At 40.1% G+C, this 23046-nt stretch overlaps 1 protein-coding gene across 1 annotated transcript in view; it reads left to right on the top strand.

Moving 5' to 3' along the window:
* The window catches only part of csmd2 (CUB and Sushi multiple domains 2), an 83304-nt gene that overhangs the window by 16414 nt on the left and 43844 nt on the right, over positions 1-23046 (top strand). The window contains 7 exon segments of the mRNA XM_037263489.1: positions 666-778; positions 7003-7197; positions 9280-9487; positions 20945-21057; positions 21897-21974; positions 22125-22212; positions 22288-22412. Of these exon segments, the coding sequence (XP_037119384.1) occupies positions 666-778; positions 7003-7197; positions 9280-9487; positions 20945-21057; positions 21897-21974; positions 22125-22212; positions 22288-22412 (920 nt within the window).

The following is a 23046-nucleotide window of genomic DNA, read 5'->3' as shown; positions in this document are numbered from 1 at the left end:
AGGAACTCAAGCAAAACAAACACGCAGGAATTCAACATTTATCGTTGTTAGAGCAGCTACATTTTTTGCTTTATCCACTTGAGATGCTCATTACAGGAATCTTTTGAGACAAAGCGGAAATCAATTATGGTTATTTTTCCTAAAGGTTTAACACTGGCTCAGCTGTAGATCAGATTTAGTTTTTTTTTATTTTAAAATTCAGCAACTCTTGACTTGGTCCAAAACAATGGTTGAATATGAAAGCAATCATGACATGATGGAGGAGACGCCAAAATTGTCCTCTGTTTTGCTCCATAAATAGCAAACATATTTTCTATTCTGGCTAAAATGTTCCGCGTGGTTATTAGAGATGTTTGTTGACTCGGGGCCTGACAGTTTTATGTTTGTCTACTCAACTGTTTGCTCGTTCTTACACGGTGTCTGATTCACCGCATGATTGCGGTCCCTCAGTCTGTGCTGATGGAGAAGAATCTATCGAGCACCTCTGTCTCGACGACTTGTCGTTTTAAATTGCTTTCTCGATGATTCAGGGCCTCATTAAACACAGACACATCGGAAAAAAAAAAAAAAATTGCCTTGAATGCGTCATGAAGCAGCTGGCCAAATACGTGACCTATGTCGTTGATTCTGATTGTTATCGTCCCTCTGTTGGTTTGTTTTTTTAGGTTAACCGGTTTCCAGCTACCATCGCCCATCGTAAGTACGGGCTCCAGGCTGACTTTGTGGCTCCTGTCCGACTACGCCGTGAGCGGCCAGGGATTCAAAGCATCCTACGAAGGTAACATTCCTTCATTGTTTCCCATTAGGACACCAAATGACGCTATATATCATCCAGAGACGGTGCTAAAAGGGAGAAAATACGCTTTCCAAGGACGGGGAAAAAAAATGTTATCTCAAGATGGCTTGTTAAGGAAAACATTAAGCTGAGCTGTCCTTCACTTGAGCATCTTTCGAGGGTGACCGACATGACGGAGACGATTCAGACATGATTAGATAAAACATCCTGCGTAGTTTCATTTCAGAAGACTCCATCCAGCCAGGTTATTATCGTTTCCTTCACAGCGAAGGATGTGAAGCTTCATCACAGTGACATGAGATATTTTATGACCCGAGCTTTAATGATATTAACGACTGAACTCCCCAGGCCTGTGCTGGTGGAGCAGCCAACCCAGGAAGGGGTTGGGGAAGATGAGTCAGCCGACTAATTAGGCTAATTACCTGACAGAGGGATTGTCAGCCTTTTCGAGGTACGGCGAATATCGGCATGTGGCTCGATGGAGCCGCGTCGATTCCCAAGGGAGGTTTTAAGACCGCGAAACAGAAAGGAAATGTTTCGGTGAAAGTAATTCCGACGTGTTGCTTGAAATTAAGTAGTTGGAAATGCAGTGTAAATCCCACCATAAGACGAGGGATGTTGAAGTGGCGCTTTGTGTCTTTAGTTCCACGAAACCAGCTTGACCAGAGGGAGTTTAGCCTCTGTTCTGCTCGATTGAGATTAGTTGCCACATAAAACCGCTGCGAACGTTTCAGAAAAACACAGAACTTCAGTCTATAATTCATTAGGTTATAAAATTGAAATACAAATGTAATCCAAACTACCTACCGCTGGAGAATCTCCCGTTACCATGACAACCCCTAGATTCCCATTTTCTCGGCATCTCCCACCTCCGTCTTTTTACAAAGTATTTACTCATGTTTAATCACTAGCTTCAAATAAACTAGATAATGGACAGAAGGGAATTTGGCACATTTGGCAAATTTCTTCCAGTGTCTTTTGGGTATAATTTATTACTTTTTATTGTCCGAGTGCACTCTATTTCTTATTTTCCCTCTCATCTTGGGACCCTCCCGACACAAGATTACTCTTTCCTAAACAGCGCTCTCCGAAGTAAAGGGATGATTATCTACTTGCGGACTTTGTCTTTCATCAGCTGCGTAGAGAACCGGCGCCTCCCAACTGGGTCAGCCAAAGAGAAAATTGCATCAATAAACAAACATTTCTGCACGACTGAAGCAGCCTACTGTATAAGGAGGTCATGTTTTTATATCTCTAATTTTAATTTTTATTTATTTTATTTTGTTACTTTGATTTCATTATTAATTGTATAATTTTTTTTAATTTAATTAATTTTAATTTTTAATCTGACCTATGGAGTGGGAAATTATAGAGAATAAATAGTTTTTTTTATCAATTAATTTTCTTTCTCTACATCAAATTTGACCATTACCCTGCAGCATGACATATTAGTTCATAAAAAGATATAAATTAGCATAATATAGCCAAAAAGGTCAGTCGCGACCCAGCAGCCATCTGCCCCTTCTCGTTTTCACTATAACAATGTACATTCATGCTTCTTTTGAAATCTTATTGTTATACGGCAGCGATATCTCTGTTTGTGGCGATTAACGTTTACTTAAATGTCTCACTTGCGGGCATTGAATCCAAATTTGAACTGACGACATTTTTATCATTATTTGGACCTCTGGGCTTTTTTTTGGTTTTCTGGGTGGCTGGACAGGTATGTCGAGACGTGTTGTTGTTCCGCTATGTGTCTAAGTCCGCACGATCGTTGCACACAGCCAAAGGAAAACCTTCGTGTGAGGTTTAAAATTTTGATTGACAAGCAAGAGGATCCTGTTATCCGGGCATGTGTGAACGCCACGAGGCTACGGGATTTTGACGACATTAGATTTTCTGCAATTTATTTCGGCGGTGGTGAGGTTAGGTCATCGCCTGGTGTGAAATCTACACCGTAAACCGCAATGAAGAAGAAGTAGTTAAAAGAACCAAGGTGTGAAAGGCTTAGCGAGAGTAGACAAGGATGACTCACAGTCGTGAGACAATGCAGCTAGGAGGGGAGCAGGTTGGAAGCCCAGCGGCACTGTTCCTGCATCATTATTCCTGCGCAGTGCTTAGAATTCTCTGCAGCCATGCTTTTTTTTTTCTCATTCATCCCTCACCCAAAAAGTGCTCGAAATGATCGCCCTCTTTTCAACATTTCGACATCATGTATATTTCTTGACCTCGTTAAATGTTTGCATTTATTCGTCTGTTGTTTTCACCAGCTCACAATATCAAATTTACGACTTTCCATGAGTGTATAATTAATAATCTTACTCGGCGCTTCAGGATTGTCGGCTTTGATGTAATTACAGCCCTCAACCCCCAACCCGCCACCCACCTCTCAAATTCAAAATCTCCACCCTCCCATCATTCATTCATTTCAATTGTATTAATGGCTGACTATGAAAAATAAGAAGTGGGCTTAATTGGATAATATAATGCTCAAGTTCACATACTTTAAACTTTTATTGACCATCTATGCCCCATCTCTGCAGTTCTACGTACTATGAAAAAATGTGCGACTTATACTCCGAAAAATACAGTAATTTAGCACTGCTTCGGTTTCCGATAGTCTTCGAAGTTGTCATTTCCGCAGTTAGACTGATTAGAATACGTAACCATTAATAGTCAGAGACAGCAAAGTAGGCAAATTTCGGTAAACCCCTGCTTATAATTACGAAGCTGCACAATAAATCCAATTAAGATTTCAGACGTGTTATCTACTTTGATTAAATACCCAGATGCTTACGAACAGGGACGTGTGTATTTTCAGCCGCTCTATAATTGATATCAACCGACCCAGCTCCTACTCGGCCGCGCCGTTTAATCATTTGTCCGTGTACGAGCTGGAGTCTAATATGTAGTCGTTCATCAGGAAAGAGTTATCGATCAAACATCGCCTCTTTCGTTCTCTGGTCCCTTTCAGGGTATATTGACTCGAGAATAGTCACTTGTTAGCCGGCGAAATATCATAGGTCAATCAGAAGGTCGAGGGAATCGTCAAGGGGTTTTCACAAAAGATATAGAATATGGATTGAGATGATTGATTTGATTTCGCTGACTAGATTGGATTTTTTACATTTTCTGTATTGTATTCAAGTAAAAAAGCGCAATAGGTTACATTTTTTTTTAGACTGATTCATTTATTCGATAATCTTGCGTACATATTCGGCAAAAATAATATGCAGAAAAGTTGAAAGGATAAATGTTATTTTTTTATGAGTTTCTGAACAATACCAGGAAAAAATAATTAGTTTTTCGCTTTTAAGTATGTGCAGTTTTTATTAAAACAAAATCCAGACATTGATAATGTGTGAGTTTAATAATTTAATAATAAAAAAATGGGAAATGTCAGGAAAAGGTCATGAAAATTAATTGGGAATAAACAATTTGACGATGCATCTACTTTAATTATTGTTGAGCGTTGGTAATGTGTTTATCAGTAAAACGGGACCTACTCTTTATCGGATTGATTAAACAACCACATGAATATCTGAACTGTAATGTCCTCCCGTCACCTCGGCTTGACTTTAATCTAGGTGTCCACACGTGGTCATAAACAACATCACATTGTATTGGTTATCACTGATCCCAGATCCAATACAAATTTAGTGCTGTGATGCTTGCAAAGCCTCAATAATTTGCCGTAACATCCCACCTAATAACAAATGCCCGCACAAATCAACAAGATTTAAGCGCATAGGCTGGACCTGGAAATTCACTCCACTAAGCCACAAGGGAGAGAAGAGGGAAGAGTTGAAAGGGAAGCAAGAACTTGTGGATGTTAAAGGGGTGGACAGGGTTGAGCGACGGTATTGATCAGCGAGTTTTCGACCTCAAGCCACTGCTGCTTTTAACGTAATTACGAAAACATTGTTTATTGACATTCCTGTGTCTGTTAATGTGATATTCGGTGTGATTGGAAGGAATATGGTTCTGGTGTAGAATGGAAGAATGCAAATTAGATTTTTTTTTTTGGTTCAAATTAGAGGGCTCCAGTTTTCCAGCGTTTTGAGCAAACAGGGCGCATTTTCATTTGCCTCGGCACGTTTACGGTCTGGCACTTCCTGTTCATATAATCTTCTCTGGTGTGCCTTGACTGTTTCCAAGGCAACCTGGCGAGCCAGGGAGAGAAGTCTGGCTGAGGGAGGGGCAAAGCGGGACAAAATGCAAGAAAGCAAGATCATGCAGATTTCATCCAAACATGCTTATTAAGTCAGTGTTTGCCGACGTATTTGATATGTGTCTAATTATATGTCGTGTATTTATATGTCCCTATTATTAATAATCAGAGAACTTGATTTCTGCACAGCAACAATTTTTAAGTCAACATATATCGCTGCAGCCGGCAAATAAAATGAGGTTTGTGGAATTTTTTGAAATTAGATCATGTCACACAGATGGCGTGACATGAACTTCCCTTGTGGCTTCCCTTGCTTCACTATCAACCCTAGCATATTGGATTGAACGTGATTTCCTTGTGCAAACATCATATCTGCATGATCTTTACATCTCATCTAAGCACCCACTCTTTCATTGAATTTGCTGTCAAATGCATTGGAAAAAAAAAAACTATATATCCACATACATACATAAACAACATAAGGTAAGGTAATAAAATAAGGTACTGGTAAATCGTTTTACGATTGCCATCTGTGCCTCTGATATCGTAAAATCTTTCGCTCCTTCACAATTAGCCGAGGAATCATTCAAAGTTGAAGGCCACATAGCTACGACATTAAGCGGAACAAAGGAAGCCTTTCGGAAAGACGCCATCACTCTTGTAAAGTCCGGGGGTTGTCCTTTGGGACTGGTTTCATGCTGTCCAAGTCCCCAGAAATAAGAGGAAAACGGGAAGGGATAAAGAAGTGCAGAAAGGGTGATGGATGGCAAGGTGCGCTTGTTCATGCGTGCGCACAACTTGTCTGTGTGTATGTGTGTGTTCGTCCAGTTTTGTGGGCACTTGATCACCTTTGCATGGCCGCTCCGTGCTCCACGGACAGCGATGCCTTGATGGACGACGGGCATCATTTGCCGTCTCAGCAAGGGGAAGAGCGTAAAGCGTCTTGACCCCGGGGACGAGTTGTGTCTCTGTCTCCCATCCTGGTGACTTATTGAGCTGCCGTGACGCCCCACCGCCCTTTTAAACAATATTACTGAAAAGGACGATTTCGAGGCGACACGACATCCTAACTACCGTATTTTCCGCACTATAAGGCGCACCGGATTATAAGGCGCACCTTCTATGAATGGCCCATTTTAAAACTTTGTTCATATATAAGGCGCACCGGATTATAAGGCGCAAAGAATAAATAACTCAACGTTGCTCAAACGTTAATGCAATCACAATATAGTAACGTTAATATCACCCAACACACAAAATAAACACGTAAAGCTTACTCTAATAAATGAGTCCTCATCCACGAATCCATATTGGTCCATATATAAGGCGCACCGGATTATAAGGCGCACTGTCGACTTTTGAGAAAATTTGAGGTTTTTAGGTGCGCCTTATAGTGCGGAAAATACGGTAAATGCATTTGAAATGGAAGTGAAGCATGATGGAGAGATGCCAGGAAATCATGTAGCTGCATGAAAGCCATTCTGTCCTCTAGCGAGTCCCTGCAGAGATACTGAGTTGCATCCAAAGTCCAGCACATGCTCCGGCCAGCTTGCTCTCTTATTGTGGAGGCGCACAGGACTTATAGCACGAAGTCACAATACACGCTTATGTGCACAGTGATTTATCCACATGCTCTAAAGACCTATTGTTCAAGACTCAGCAATCTAAGGCGCTTCTAGAATAGCATGTTTACCGTAGGCACATTCATTTTGCTATTATGTGCCCACTGAATGGTGCTTAGAAAGCTGCAGTCAGATTTTGTTATTGTTGTTTTGCTAGACTATAACAGCCCAAGCCAAAATAGGCCCAGGAAGTAAAGATTGTCTGAACAATTTCCAGCTCAACAATGAGATGACTTGCGTGAGAAGGAATAAACAAGAAGAGACAATTTTGACTGAATGAATGGTGGCGTGATGCTAATTTGTAGCACTGCAATTTGCATAATTTAATTACGGTTTGGCTTTGTAATTCATGTCTTTAACGTTTCCACGTGACACCTTCCCAATGTTCGACGAAACTCGTCTGTTTCTTCCAGCTTTGCCTAGCTACACGTGCGGCAATCCTGGAGTGCTTCTCAACGGACACCAGCAAGGGACCACGTTCAACATCGGAGACAAAATCCGCTACAGCTGCAACCCGGGTTATGTTTTGGAGGGTCACACAACTTTGTCTTGTCTTGCCACTTCAGCCGGTACTGCCGCGTGGGATTTCCCTCTGCCCTACTGCAGAGGTACGTAACATGGCATCATTCAATTATTTTTGTAGAATTCATTAGCTGTGATCAGCCGTTATTAAAGGTTGTCAGTCTCTATGTAGGTTCTTTACATGTTGAGGATTTGCTACACCTGAATATGTGAGTTTATGTCAGCGTGAGATGAGACACCGTGCCATCTGCATCCAGGCCAGGAGTCAGGAAGTCCTCACATGAGCGAGCACACATGGCTGGGCTCACTCACATGCCAGAACACGCAGTTACATGCCTGGTCAACGCAAAATTAGCATGCATGCATTTTAATAACAATACTGGAATGAATTTTCTTCAAAATTCTTTTTGTTTTTTTGCACGTTTTATTATGCAGCACCAGCTTGCCATTTAGAACCCAAATCTGCTATTTCATTTTCCTCAACAATGCTCACCCAAACTCCTCAGGGTACTCAAGGATGTGATTCTGTCAGCTACTCAGCCACAATTACATACAAGTTGTTGAAGCTGGCAATTTCCCTAGTGATTAATTCAAGTTTCCCAGTCGCACATGAAATTCAACATGTACTCCTCCGGGCGTCTTCACAATGCGTATGAGAATTTTTAATGATACTCTAGTTTCAGGCAATGGCTGCCCATTTGTGTTGGTGCAGAACTCACAATCTGCTGTTTGCCGCGGCTGCCAAATGCTTCTTGCCCAGTTGACCTATAATTGAGGGTAATCTATCGGTGGCATTAAATGACTAGCGTTTTGTGGCTGGACACTACATTAAGTATGGTTGCTCAATTAAATGAGATGCTCCATGATAATTGGGTTTAAAAATGCATTCATGGTTATTGTAGTTAAGAATTGCAAAATATTTGTTCAGTAATACTGTATGGCGTTCCACAGGGTTCAATCTTAGGTCCCCTACTGTTTTCATTGTATATGCTGCCCCTGACTTCCAACTTAGGAAATCCTTTCTGATGACATTCCACATAACATTCTGGCCTAGATAGAAGATGCTGGACTGCGTATCACGAAGCTCACGGCGTCCACATTTTAAATTCACTTGCTGAATGCTGCAAACAATACCGAGGTGAAGTTTGGTTCCAGATTCTGCCCTTCAAAGGTGGAGAAGCCAGCTTGTGTGGAATTTTAATACTCTCCCTCATCCACTGTCACTGCAACAATCACCACTCTCGCCATCTCTGCCTTTCTTCATCCCCCAAGCCTTCACTTCTTTCTCCGTCACCTGTCTTCTCCTTCTCGCTGCCCTTCTGTCTTGGTTTCCCTCCTATTTAAGTTCACACCTCACAGGTTTCCGCTTGTCTGTACACTCTCTCGCTCTCCCGCGGGGTAGTCGCCGTTGTGACAAGTAGGATGGATGACGGACAGCTCGAGTTGGCCACACACTGACGAGTCGCACACTAGACTGAGACGAAGCCACACACTTTAAATCAGCCGGGAAGTGACATATTCACAACTAGTCCATTTCAGTACCTTACACACTGTGTATATTCTCACATGAGAAGTGATATGTTGCATGAAGTGATGAACATATCAGTCACCAGACGGGCGATTAATCCGCTTAACACATTCAAAGCATTCTTGAGCATCACTTTAAAACAGATCTGCCTTGATTAACATAAATATGAATTAATCAAGGTGCAATTATGTCTCTCCAAGTTGTATCATGTTGCATCATGCACTCTTTGCCCCACTTGCACGTTTTAAAATCAATTTAATCCTTTCTGGCTCTTGATCATGGAGGACGATGGAAGAACATGCTCACTGTGCGTCTTTGTTTTCCATTAGGATGCTTTCCCAGCAGTGAAGAAAAAAAAGCAAGGCAAATCTTAAACTGCAATGTTGAGCTTGTCTCACCACTGTTAAGCTACTTAATAATCAGATGTAATTTTTTTTTCTCATTCAAAAACTAGTTTGAGAAGTGTTTGCATTTGCATTATAAAAGTGAGAGAACAATCAGGTCGCTATTTTACGTTTAGTGTATCTAACCCAAAAAAAAGAAAAAAACCCTAAAATGTATTTGTGTGACTTTGAAACTGTTTATTTGTATGCTCCAAAAGTTTATTTTGGAAAACAATTTGCTGTCCTACTCCCCACAGCGGACGACGGGTGCGGTGGGACACTCCGAGGTCAGAGTGGAGTGATCACCACTCCCAATTACCCCGCTGAGTACAACAATAATGCTGACTGCACGTGGACCGTCCTGGCCGAGCCAGGAGACACCATAGCCCTGGTGTTCTCTGACTTTCATCTGGAGGATGACTACGACCTGCTGGAGGTCAGCGGTACCGAGGGCTCGTCGCAGTGGTGAGTAGTCAGCTTATTTGTGCAAAGAGCATAAACCATAGGATGCGTTGTGATTTTCAAGTAGAACGAAGCCATTTTGTGAATAACCAATTACCGTATTTTTCGGACTATACGGCACACTTCAAATCCTGAGGCTGTACTTAATATTTTAAAGTCTGTCACATACACACACACTGTTATCCTTTCAATTAGTCGGTCTTGGGTAACTCGCATGTTCAGCTCTAACGATGAGGAGGTAGGACATCATGATGTCAGCGTAGTCTTCTCGCCATCTGTGGCAGCTCCCACTCGCAATGACAACTTTCTCAGCACAGGAAGCAATTAGTGAGCGGGGCAGACAGGAGAGGTACTATGTATAGATGCAAGCAACAAAGCATGCACAATATACAATATGGTCTACCAGGAGCGGCTAGGTGTCAAGAATAATCTACCCGATGAGCTGTTCACTTCAACCAAACTTTTAATTAAAAGCTGCATATGTCAACACAAAGAATAATGAAGTCGTTCAGCATAAACCCTGAAAAAAACATACAATGATGACTTAGGACTGTCCAACAAAAGAAAACTGCTCCATATGAGAAGACTCTGAATAACGACCTGCTTGAGTGAAAGCTGAGCCCTTCGCAGACTCCCTCAAGTGGCAGTCTGTGCTTCTTTTGTACATCCGACAATACAATGTCATTGGCCTCTTGTCCCGGACTTTGATTTGTTCTCTGTTGCTGTACCGAGACACAAATCTCGACAGAATCAGTCTGTTGTTGTGATCTGGAGTCGATCCGTGTAATTGCTTCACTGTCTTAAATGAAAACTAGTGGGAGGAAAGTGACACTGTTGATTTTGGAGAAAAGAAAAAGTTTGAAGTACACTTTATAGTCAAAAAAATGCCCTTGTCCCACGTCAATCGATAAATATAATAGCAACCTCCATGTGACAGAACATTACAACGTACACAATGTTCCAACCTATGACAGAATAACCTTCTACCCGCATCAGACTGTAATTATTTGAGACTCACAACATATCCTCTTATGTACCTTCTTGTTTCGCACACAAACCCATACTTTGATTGACAGCCCTGCAGAGTTAAGATTCTGAAAGGCAGTACAGAAAAGATAACCTTGAAAGCTGCCTTCAGTAGCGCAGATGTGCATGCTGATTAAACGTCACACTGGAAAGGTCTTGCAGAAAGACAAACCGGATTCATGGGGTTACCTTGGTGTGGCTAAATGTGTGGCTAATGCAGGAAATCCTGACGTTCAGAAGAAAAAATGACTGGAGCAAAGGTGCTTTGTGCAGGAAGTTAATTAAACTCTGTCAAATGCGATCAAACAGCGAGCGCAGCGTCGCGTTGATCTGACAGCGTTTGATGTCTTTAAATCTACAACAATAATATGATGGAAAAGGGAAACATCTAGGCAGGATGGCAGCCCTGGAAGACCCTGAATTGCCCACCCACTGCATCTCAAACTTGCCATTTGAGTCAATCCAGTAAATATTCAAGCTTTACATTTAAATGCAGCATCTTCTGGTAAATCAGGTAAAGTTATTGAAATGGTTTTACGATTCGTCATGACAAAACAACACAAAGGCAGTTATTTAGAGTACCGTATTTTCCGCACTATAAGGCGCACCGGATTATAAGGCGCACCTTCAATGAATGCCCATTTTAAAACGGTGTCCATATATAAGGCGCACCGGATTATAAGGCGCGCCTTCAATGAATGGCCCATTTTAAAATTTTGTCCATATATAAATTCATATATTTGGACACGCCTGCCGTAGTGGCTCAATATTGGTCCATATATAAAGCGCACGGGATTATAAGGCACACTGTTGGTTTTTGAGAAAATTGGAGGTTTTAGGTGCGCCTTATAGTGCGGAAAATACGGTATTTCAATAAGCCATTCCTAGCAGACGGCGGATACTTGCCGCAAATGTGTCTAAATGGAGGCTTCAGCCTGGTAGTGGATTGGCTGCGTGCTCTTCGGGGTTAATGTTTGTTATGCTGTGACCTGTTTCTCATAACGCCGACTGGCGGGATTGGGTGCACTTTGCTTCAGAGCTTTGCTGGTAATTCACTGCAGCATCATAAGTCCGGTCACGTCTCCTTGGGGCTCAACTGTGGCATTGCTCCTTCTCCTACGCTCCCTCCACCAAGCGCGAGTCATAAAACATTTGAGCAGATCGTTTTGTCTGATTGTCTAATGAAAGTCTATACACTTTCATTACATATTCTATAGTCATTTAGCCTAAGTGGTGCTCTCATCATAAAAGCAAACGAATCATCCAAGAAAAACCTGAACTAATAGTGAATTGTGTTTGGTTGTGTTTGATAAAGTTTTGCTGACTGCAGTTGTGCCTCACCTCCAATTTCTTTTTTGCGTGACTTCATTCTGAACCATCACAAAAATTTCCCATCATACTTTTTTATATTATATTATGGGCAATGGAAGTTTCTATTTAGTTTCTTAGAAATTTATTTTGTGCTACAAATCATCTTTTTCCAGCTTGAGGCTTTCAACTTTACATAGGTAATCTAAAGATTAAAAAAAAGGGATGTCAAGGATCATTGCGTCAACCTCCGAGTTATATACTAGCTATCAAAGATCTCATCTCACAGCATCTGAATCCCTTTCTATTCCACGTTATCATACAATTATCTTTTTCCTCGTCTTCTTCTTCGATAGTCTTACACACTCGCTGGATAAAATGACTTCAGACCTCGCAGAGGTGTTTGAAAGTCAAATGTGTCGTTCACAGTCGACTTTGATATCATATCCTTCAAAGTCTACAGATACGACTAACCTGACTGGAGAAGACCTTTGTTTTACTTTTTAGAAATATTTAGCCGTCATAGTTGTAAAAGTTTAGCCGATCAGTCTGCAGCGATGGATCAATAGCTGTCGTCACCAGTCTGCCAACCAATGCCCCTCCGAGCCTATTTGTCTGCCTAAAGATTTATTAACGGCAGCTCTTGCTTGAAGACTCAATCTGCAACGTGTCATCAATCAACAATGTTATCTCCAAAAACCTTGTGCCGTGTTGCAGATTGGCTCATCGTAGACCTCCAACACTTTAATCCATCCTCCCACGTGTCTCATTGCTCTTACTAAAAACTGCAAGGTGATGTACAGAAGCCGAGCGTTGGATAGAAATCAAAGTTAGCAAAAAATGAGTGAAAGCCATTTTTGTGGAACTTTACAAAGTTCCTCTAGCTTGTTTCTCACAGCGATGTAAACATGCAACACCGGATTAACATTGTGAATTATTGTTGATCATCTGTGTTTTGTTAAGAAACAGCAGGAGCGGGAATTGACTTTACAATGTTTAGGCTAACGGGCAAACTGGCTCCCTGGAGGTGTGCTGCTTATAGCAAAGTGCCTGTGTAAGCATGTCACACCTTATTCCAGCGGGAGCAACAGAACTTGCAGAGGTTAAAGGCAATGGGCCACATCGCTGCACCCTGACTGGGTGTCTCCTTAGCTGTGTTTACACGGCACCACTGGGATCCAATCTGTCACTTTTAACAATCCCTTGCATGCACTATGAGCTCGACACACAAATCTATTTCAAGTATGCTGATGCCTAGGAAACAACTGAGGTATTTTCCTTTCGGATTTGTGTGCACAAATATAACTCAAGAATAACATCAGAAATGCAATACTACCTGTGGCGTCCCGCAGGAGTCAATACCAAGCCCGGAGATTTTTATTAGATATTGAAATTAGGAAACTGGTTTGACGGTTTACTCGTCTCACTTCCTTGGATTCAATTTCATCTCAGGGATGGTAGTCTGTCCCTGTGCCATCGGTTCCTTATTTCATCAGCTCACCATGACCTTGAGCAGGGTAAGCTGTATAGGAAATAGATGATGGAATACTGTAAGAGTGGATTACTTAACAGACAGACATCACAAATGTTTATCCCTTTAGAATTAGATTTGGGTCCAGGTTCTAAATTATCTAGTTGTATTCTAAAAGATAAGCAAAACACAATACATTTAATGTGTGGCAATAGTTCAATGAAAATTTCCGACTGGTCTTTCAAAGCAGACAAACGTGTTCAACTAAATGTTTACATGGTTTTGTGTCGCTACACTAACAATGTCATCTTGCCACTTGCAACCCCCTCGAGAGCACAAACATGTCGCTTTTTGTTCCGGGTCACTGCTCAGCCACAACCAGTTCCACAAAAAATATTCGAGACTCCGCTTTTTCATAATACAATCCACACAAAAAGATAAAGCATACGCACAAAGACATGTGCAACACATGCAAAGTCAACATCTTTGCAAGACTAACCATGTTGGCAAATAATTTAAAATGACAGCAACAGCCAAGAGCATCTAGACTGCCCACCTTCATGCCAACTCAGATCATTTTCTTGACTTACATTAACATACATTAGGAATATATTAGTTGAGGACTGCAATGTTCATGGATAATATTATACTGTAAGAGTCAAAAAGATTGAGCCTATAAATCTTAAACTACTTTTGGTTTATTGAGCAGGGATGCGTCAAATGTGCCTTTTAGGCCAGCATGACTCAGTTGATCCTCCTCCGCAATGTTATTTCTTTTTAAATAATACCAAAAATCTTTTCAAACTGAATATTTAGAGCCACAAGTTGTTAGTTGAGTGTCCTCTGTGAATTACGTGTGAAATATTCCCACTCATCACTTTTTTTTTTTATTTGAGGTGACATTCAGGGCAACCTGAATATATTTACAGAGGAACCTTTATGAACTCGGGTGAACGTGCCTTGACCAGCAATTACCGGCGCTGCACGGCAATGTGCCTCCCATAAAAACTCTTTTCAACTGCATCAATAAACGTGGGAAGCCCAAGGGTGACAGCCAACCCTAAATGGAAAAGACAGTTGGGTGTATCCTGATTTAAACTTTTTTTCTGGATTGTGGAGAAATATATTGATTTTTATATGAACAGAATTAACCAAAAAATCTCTCTGGCTGATTGAATTTTTAAATAGTTGGCAAAATGCTCGTAGGGTGGCAGGGATGATTAAAAAAAAGGATTAGTCTGGTTCGGGGACACACAGAGGCAGAATTATTGCTGGCTAGCTTTTATCTTTTTTGTACATCAGTGTTTAATATTGTGGCATTATTAGCTTGACTATCATGCTCCCAGACGCTGTGATAGCGACGGATTACGGAAGGTGCTGCGTCCGCTGAACTGGGGTAAAGCTGTGTGATTTGTCATTGCATGATTAATTAGTGAGCTGTTTGCATGGACGATATGGATCGAGCTCATCCTTTTGTCCCCACCAACATTCATCGAATGCAACGGCGGGATCCAATTAAAGATGTGCACATGTTGTTTATCAGCCACAACTTTTCAAATATTTCCCCTCACTAATAATCAGACGGAATATCAAAAAGTGTAGCAGCAGGAAAGATTCAGATTTTTTTTTTTTTTTTATGTGTGGATATGATAAGGAAATTAATGGCTTGTGTATTAAGATTCCAGCAAGGTCAATTTGTATTTGTGTGGCAAATTCTCATTGTCAAATCTGATTGACGTCTTTAATGACACCAATTGGTAATTTTACTTACGGGAATTTGACTAAAAATTGGTTTGGCTTGTTACACCATCTTCCTAGTTAGTCCCAGAGTGTAAAGTGTACAACATTCAAGCAAGGGTCTATTAATTATTGATATTTGAACAATACACTTGTGGGATATACACAATGACTAAGTGTGCCGAGCAAAACATGTCCCTGGTTGAAAATGGAATGTTCCCATTAAGAAATGTGTTCTTGCCAATTTTTTTCTTCTAAAAAAGAATATTTTAAGGAACAGAAGTACTATTTGTAAAATAGGCTTATGAAAAGACATTTTTAATATTAGAACAGCTTGTTCAAATAATTAAATGTCTGAAATGATAATAGTAAGGGCTTTTGAGTACTGAGCAAGAAGTAGTTCATTTTGATACAAATCTCATTCCGTGCCCCGTGGTACCGAAATATGCTCTTGTGGCTTCATTGGGCCTCACCCAATTTAATCAAGTGATAGTTTGAAGAAATTCAAGTCACTGGGGGATGGACGGGTAAAATAGCAGCGGCTCAAAAAAAAAAAAAAACTCTTTCCAATTACTTTATATTCACGTGTACTGTAATAAAGCTGCCAGGAGTGCACGTGATGCATGAAACTATTTTAGCACTCAGGAGTTACACGTCATTGAATTTGTAAACTACACACTGTGTGTTTTTTATTTGAAGTCGCACAAAGTAACATAAAAAAAGCTACTGCTGTCAAATGTTCCATTTTTAGGAGGCTTTAAAATGTGAGGTTTCTTATCATCTGAATCGACACGCATCTGCAGAAGCGGTAGCTGTTAAGGTTAAGGGGGTGGGGTGAAAGGTCAGCGCTGACTCTGGCACATGGAAAGATTCCTTCTAATTGGATTGGGGTTTTTTTGTGACAAATTGGCCACAGTCAGGTGTTGTGAAATTTTTTTTTTAAATGACTTTCTCCTCCCTATTGGGTAGAACAATAATACATATTAATATACTTCTTGAAATAGATGGATAAAATATTATACATAATCCCAAAAGCCCAACACTATGTTATCATTCTGAAATGACTTTTGGTCTGAGTGAATTGAAGGTTAATGGAACAAAAAAGGCAAAGTTGAACGTTCCCAGTCTGTAATGAAGTTTAAAAAAAGTCATTTTCACTCAAGACACAAGATAAGATGATGCAGTATATTTTTGGAAATTCCCACTGCAAATATTTTAATTGCAACAATAAGAAAAGGAAAATTCCCTATAATATTTTGTTCACTCAAATTTAGGCTAGTGTTATGTAAACAAATTGGATCCTTTTGAAGAATTGCGGCGAATAATGGCCGGCTGCAAAATGAATCATCAGTCTCATTAAAAAGTCTGTGAAAGTCCGACAAAGGGTTAGTAGTGTACACAACAAAGCACTTTTTTTTTTGCACTACATCCTTTGCTGTTAAACCTTCCAGGATGAAAGTGAATGCATGAAGGGTTTTGTGTGTGACCCCCGTACCAATTAAATTGAACGTGCACGATGCTGCCGTACAAGTGGGTGGACAACAGCGGAACACAGATGATGCGTTCAAACGGTAATTTTTTTTTATACCTGCCTGCTAGTGTCATTTCTCTCGCGTCACAGCTTCTGTTTCCAAATCATCTTACCAGTTACTCCCTAATGCTTCAAAAACAATCCATTGAAAGTCGGTCATGCTGAAAATCAAACAATAGGCCAGCGAGAGCACACAGTCTTCTCTGCGTAGGTGAAAAGCGGCTGAGTGGGGAGCCAGCCGAAAATCACATTAGTTCCTCTGAGCAAGTTGTTGTCTTTGAATCCACAAATATAAACTCCTGATATGAAGTGTAAACGATCCCCTTGTGTCTCTCGCGCTGGAGCTGCTACGGTGAAGATTATTCTCGTTAGAACACGGCGGACACATTTATTGATAGAATATACTTTAAACTACCACTCTGTATGCTTTAACTACAATTCTCTCTGTTCTATCCAACCTACTTAGTTTTAAGTAGTATTTGTTATATCAGCAGTTACGTGATTTAGAATAAAACCTAAGGGTTGTATCCCATATAAATCCCGAAGCTATGTTGGACTTTGGAGAATAAAAATGTTTAATTATAAGCACTTTGGGCGATAAAAGTGTCGGAAATTGATTAAGGCTTCGCATATTTTCACACACCCTGCAGATTGAGGCCGACTGTGAAAGAAGACCGTATTGTTTCATTGATGGAAAAAGGCGGGATGAATAATAGTCCCTGAAAATAAATGGTGATGGTTTAACTGGTGACTATTATTTTTTTTTTTAGAATGCTCCCACCTGAAGTTGATTAGCTTCGTTGTATTATTTTGACCTTTATATATTGTTTCATGACTTCCTTGTCAGGAATTATTCTTTAAAAGGGAAGGTTCTGACTCGGCATTATTTGTCCATTATAAAAAGTGCACATGAGCAGATTGTATGGCAACAGTTTTATATGCCATTTAGTTTTACGAGTGTCAGTAAGTTACCGTTGCTAATGGGATGTTGTTAAATCAGGGACACGTTTAATGAGCGCAGGAACCTCCAAAAATGATTTTTAAGAGATTCTCATTTATTTCTATTCGTTACAGAGTTCAACCAAACGCAACAATAGACGACTTATAAAAGTCGGCTATTATCCGTTTACACCGATATTAGTATTTACAAGTTTGAGTAACACGCATCAAATAAAATATGTCAAGCTGTCTTTGTAAGGATTTTGGAACGACTTAAATCAGAACATTGACCTTGAACCGTTTCAATAGACGCTTTCATCTCGGCAATGTGCTCTCTTTTGTTTGCCTTGCTTCTCTGCATGTTTTCATTGCCGGCCAATTTGTCGCTGGTGGTTTATTTGTTTGTTCTTGATAAGCCGTCAGTTAAATACCCGGGGTGCGCTAATCAGTCCTTGAAAATGACATTTGTTTGAAAGTTACCATTAGATAAAAGGACCTGAAAACAATACTTGTGACATTTCTGTTCTTTCGGTGCATTTATTTTACGCAAGTTATAAATAATCAGTCTGGAATGGATTATAGTAAAAGAACAATTGTGCAGAGCAACCTCTTCCAAGTATACCCAAAGAGGGGAAGTGTATAAAACTCAAGCATGCATAATACGCACTCTTGCAAACTTTATTGGCTTTTAGATGCCAACTGGGCTGAAACACGTCATGGACTGCTTGATAACACCCTAAAATTTTTGTAACCCAAGTCATGAATCTTACTGGTGGCGAAATCAATTGCCGATTAAGTGGCATTGAAACTTCGACTTGCATGAATTGAGATGCTCGAGGTTTATGTTTCTGCGCTACGCATAGAAATTTATTTTTTCCACCATCTTGGGGTTTTTATTCCCAATGCGCTGTCCAGCATATATTTAACTTTAAATTCATGTGACATATTTAAGGCAGAGCAGATAGAAAAGAAACAAAGAGTGTTGCTCTCCCTGGAAGGAAATTTCTTTCAATCAGTGTCCATATCATATGTTCAGTGAAAGCAGAAAATTAGACCAGAAGAGGAACACAGGAATCCCTCTGAAGATTTAACAAGACACCCTGCTGGGACCAGAAGTCTGCTTTTAAATTATACAAAAGCTACTGAAATAGAAGAACGGCTATTCTATTTCTTTCCGACCAAGGGAGATGTAAGAAAAGAGAACATGTTGGCATGATGAAGTTCCAAAGTGCCTTATATGAAACAATACTGCCTCGAGGGCTTCGCGGCAAACTTTATCGGCTGATGGATTTTGTTTACCACGATCAAGAACTGATTGGCGGTTCAGTTGAAAGTTAAAACCTCGAGTGTATAGTGCATTTCCGCTACATCTCAAGGTCACAGCCAACACGCTAAAACCGCCACCCCAGACTTTCACACTGATTACTTTCACTGAAGGGATTTTGTGTGACTATCAGTGGCATACGGCCATTCCAGCGTGTCCGCATCCGCGATACTTCATCTGGATTAGCCTGTCCTGCGCTATAATACACATCATTAAAATGCCTAAAGTTTTGCTTTAAAGTCACCGTGACCCCTACTCCACTACACACACTTGCATACAGAGCAGACATCTGATTGATCTTCCAAAGTAGCTGCAATTATAAGCGACGTCCAGCCCAGGAACGGTCCCTCGACTTAACTAACCATGGCAACTCTCACATGTGAACAGGTTCATTAGATCCAGTCATGCCCCTAAGATTTAACACGTTTGATCCTGCTGTGGAACCAGTCACCTCTGACACCTAAACTCCACCCACTGCTTAGTTTGATTGCCGAGAATAGAGAACAGATGATGCAAAAATAACGCCACGCGAAAATTTTGACTGCATGAAAATGATCAGATCTATTTTTATCTACCGTATTTTTCGCACTATAAGGCGCACCGGATTATAAGGCGCACCTTCAATATATGGCCCATTTTAAAACTTTGTCCATATATAAGGGGCACCGAATTATAAGGCGCACCTCCAATGAATGGCTCATTTTAAAACCTTGTCCATATATAAGGCCCGCGGGCCGGACTTTGGACACGCCCGCTGTAGTGGCTCAATATTGGTCCATATATAAAGCGCACCTGATTATAAGGCGCACTATCGGCTTTTGAGAAAATTGGAAGTTTTTAGGTGCGCCTTATAGTGCGGAAAATACGGTACCAACCCCTATCAAACCCACAGAAAGTGAGCTATACTTCTGAAAGCACCCTTAACGTGTCGCGTCCCATAATGGTGTAATATCCACCTTCAATCAAAAAACATCCTCGTCTTTCACCTTGCTCTGGACCAAAACATGTTTTATTGGACTAGAAATCATTAAAGAAGTCTCAGACACTGGAGCTCCGGGACCACGCAAAAGAAAACTGATTTAGCGCCGTGCTCTCAAGACAATAATAAACTAATACAGGGAAGGTTCAATGGAACCATAGAAAGCACAAAGAAGCACGCCATCCTTCAGAAGACCTCCAACAGTCTGCTCCACACTAACTGCACAGCTCCCTGTAGTCCCCTTCATTTCCACACTTATGTTACATGGGAAAAAAAAAAGTGGCGCAATCTGGGAAGAAACTGCCAAATTTGTTAGGTGTTATGATGGGATGAACACTTTGTTATATACTTTATCGTTACTGCCACATTTTATGGGTTGCACAGGCTTGTTGTCACCTGAGTCTTTGGCTTTTTTTATTTGTCAGACTCTATTTAAGTTATTTTGTGCTCAAACTGCCGTGAGAGACAAATCAATGTGTTCGTTCTTTCTTATGATATTTCATTTTTATATAATATTATATTGCTAGCTGTTAGTGATCTGTGGGGGATCATTTAAAGCGAGTGAGTAGTGTGATCATGATCTGACTCTTTTCGATTCTCCTTGGCGATATAACACACACCCCGAACAAATATGGCCGTTCATATCAGTATTGCATCATCTATCAAGTCCACTGTCGTATGATGCATACACCTGATTTTCAATTTTATCATGCATAAATAAATGCTAAAAAATAAAATGTATTACATAAAATATATTATGTATTATATAAATAATATATATTATGAATAAATATATTAAAATAAATTTATAAAATAAATAAATTAAAATTTCAATTTCACTACGGATAAATAAATAGAAAAAATGAAATATATTAAATTAAATAAATTATTATTAAATATATTAAAACAAATATTAAATAAATAAATAAATAAATAAATGATACAGCTTGAAAGAGTCTACCAAGATTTCCCGAAGCACTTAAGCACTTGTGCTTTTGTTGCTGTGTCTGTGAGCACCGGGTCTTTTATTTAAGTGCATTCGGGTGCACAAGATGTGCTAACTAATCCGTTTGTGGCATGCTTAAAAAGCTCTCAACATAATACTCAAAGGTACTCAGCTCCGTTCTGTTTCGATGTACTTACAGGTTCACTGGCCCGAACCTCCCCTCTCCCATTATTAGCAGCAAGAACTGGCTTCGTCTGCATTTTACATCGGACGGCAACCACAAACTGAAAGGTTTCAGCGCTCAATACCAAGGTAGGATAATGTGAATCGCATCAAAATGTCCACATGTAGATTTTGATGAGCAATTTAAGATTTTTGGACTCTTTGTGGCTGCAAGAGCAAAATCTTAACCTATGAACTTGTGTCAAAAGATAATTCATAATATAAGAGGGCGACAGATCTGCTGAGCGTGTTCCGAGGGAAATAAAATATTAATGACCTTACTTTTCATTTTCCTACTCTCAAGAAGACACTGAACAGAGACGATGATGTCAAGGCCAGTGGAGAAAAACCTGATGGAAAACATTTTTGCTTTAATTTTCAGCGAAAATGAGCAAAAATATTTTTTTTTCTATCTGTTCTTGTCATATACATTTTTAATCTGCTTTTCATTCTAAATCCTGTTTTCCATTTCAACCTGTGCACAGTAGATTTCATAATTATTTCTATTTTTAACTTTATATGTTCTGTACATTGCACAAACACGGATGCTAATGCCCAAATACCATCCTTCCATTTCTTAATGTTTGCACTCATTATGTCTCTCTTTCACGGTTCCGCGTTTTACGAGACTCCGGTAGCAGCGCACGTTTCATGAAGACACTGTCTTTATTCTCTTTCTCTTTTTCTGTCAGCGTCATCAGAAAGGCACACACTTTAGATGTCAAGAACTGACAAAGTCATCAAACTGAATTAGTATGAAAAAAGAAACAGAGAGAGTTTGATGAAGGTTTTTGAAATTCCTCTGCAAATATTCATTGACAGACGATGAGCATTTGTTTTCGGAGCAAATTTAAACAGGTTCCCCCCCCTCCTCAAGCAAAAATTATGCCACTCATAATGTCAGGATTTTTTTTTTCCCCCCTCTACAGTGAAGAAGATGACTGAGCTGAAGTCTCGGGGTGTCAAGATGTTACCGAGCAAAGACAACTATCACAAGATCTCAGTCTGTAAGTTTTTCACTAAAATATATAAAACAATAGTATAAACAATAATAAAAAAATATATATAATAAAAAAAAATACAAAATAATAAAATTAATAATAAAAATAATAATAATAATATACAAAATAAAGACATATTTTTGTTTTTTCCCCCAGTGTCTCAAATGGGTGTGGCACAAGGACACAACATGTGTCCCGACCCTGGCGTCCCAGATCGAGGCAAAAGAAAAGGCTCTGATTTTAGGTAAAACTAAAAACCGTGTTGAATATTCAAATAGGAATATGAATATATCACCTGAATGTACGTCATCTGCCGCAGGCGGGGTGCCACCGTGCATTTCTCCTGTGACGAGGGTTATGAGCTGCAGGGTTCCAAGAGCATCAGTTGCCTGCGAGTGACTGACAGCTACGTGGGCTGGAGTGACGAGCGGCCCATCTGTAGAGGCAAGTGTCTGGAGAACTGGAGGTCACCACAATATGCTCCATGTTTTACGTCATTTGCTTACTAAGTTTGCATCATTTGACTGACTAGTCTTTTTTTGCCATGTATTATTTTTATAAGGGTCATCAAGGTCAGAGCAAATATTATTACCGTCATTTTCGGACTATAAGTCGCTCCGGAGTATAAGTCGCACCAGCCATAAAATGCCCAAAAATGTGAAAAAAAACATATATAAGTCGCTCCGGAGTATAAGTCGCATTTTGGGGGGCAATTTATTCGACAAAATCCAACACCAAGAACAGACATGAACGAGCAACAACAGGCTAAACGATACGGTATGCTAACGTGACAAACACAAACGAGGAGCTGAGAACGGGCCTGACGTAACATTCCGTTATTTAAAAAAAACTAACACGTTTATAAAACCATCTGTGTCACTCCAATTCATTAAATCCATCGATCGTCCTTTGTCAACAATGCCGTGTGCCGCGCCGCAGTTCAAATTATTCCACAGGCCCATACAACGATATATAAACTATATTTTAAATAACTATCATATAAACAACAATATTATCAAACCATTTGTGTCACTCCAAATCATTAAATCCATCGATCAAATTTCTCGTCCTTTATGTC

This window comes from Syngnathus acus, chromosome 11, assembly GCF_901709675.1.
Source record: "Syngnathus acus chromosome 11, fSynAcu1.2, whole genome shotgun sequence".
In the NCBI taxonomy this organism is placed as follows: domain Eukaryota; kingdom Metazoa; phylum Chordata; class Actinopteri; order Syngnathiformes; family Syngnathidae; genus Syngnathus; species Syngnathus acus.
This window is presented reverse-complemented; position numbering and strand designations above follow the sequence as displayed.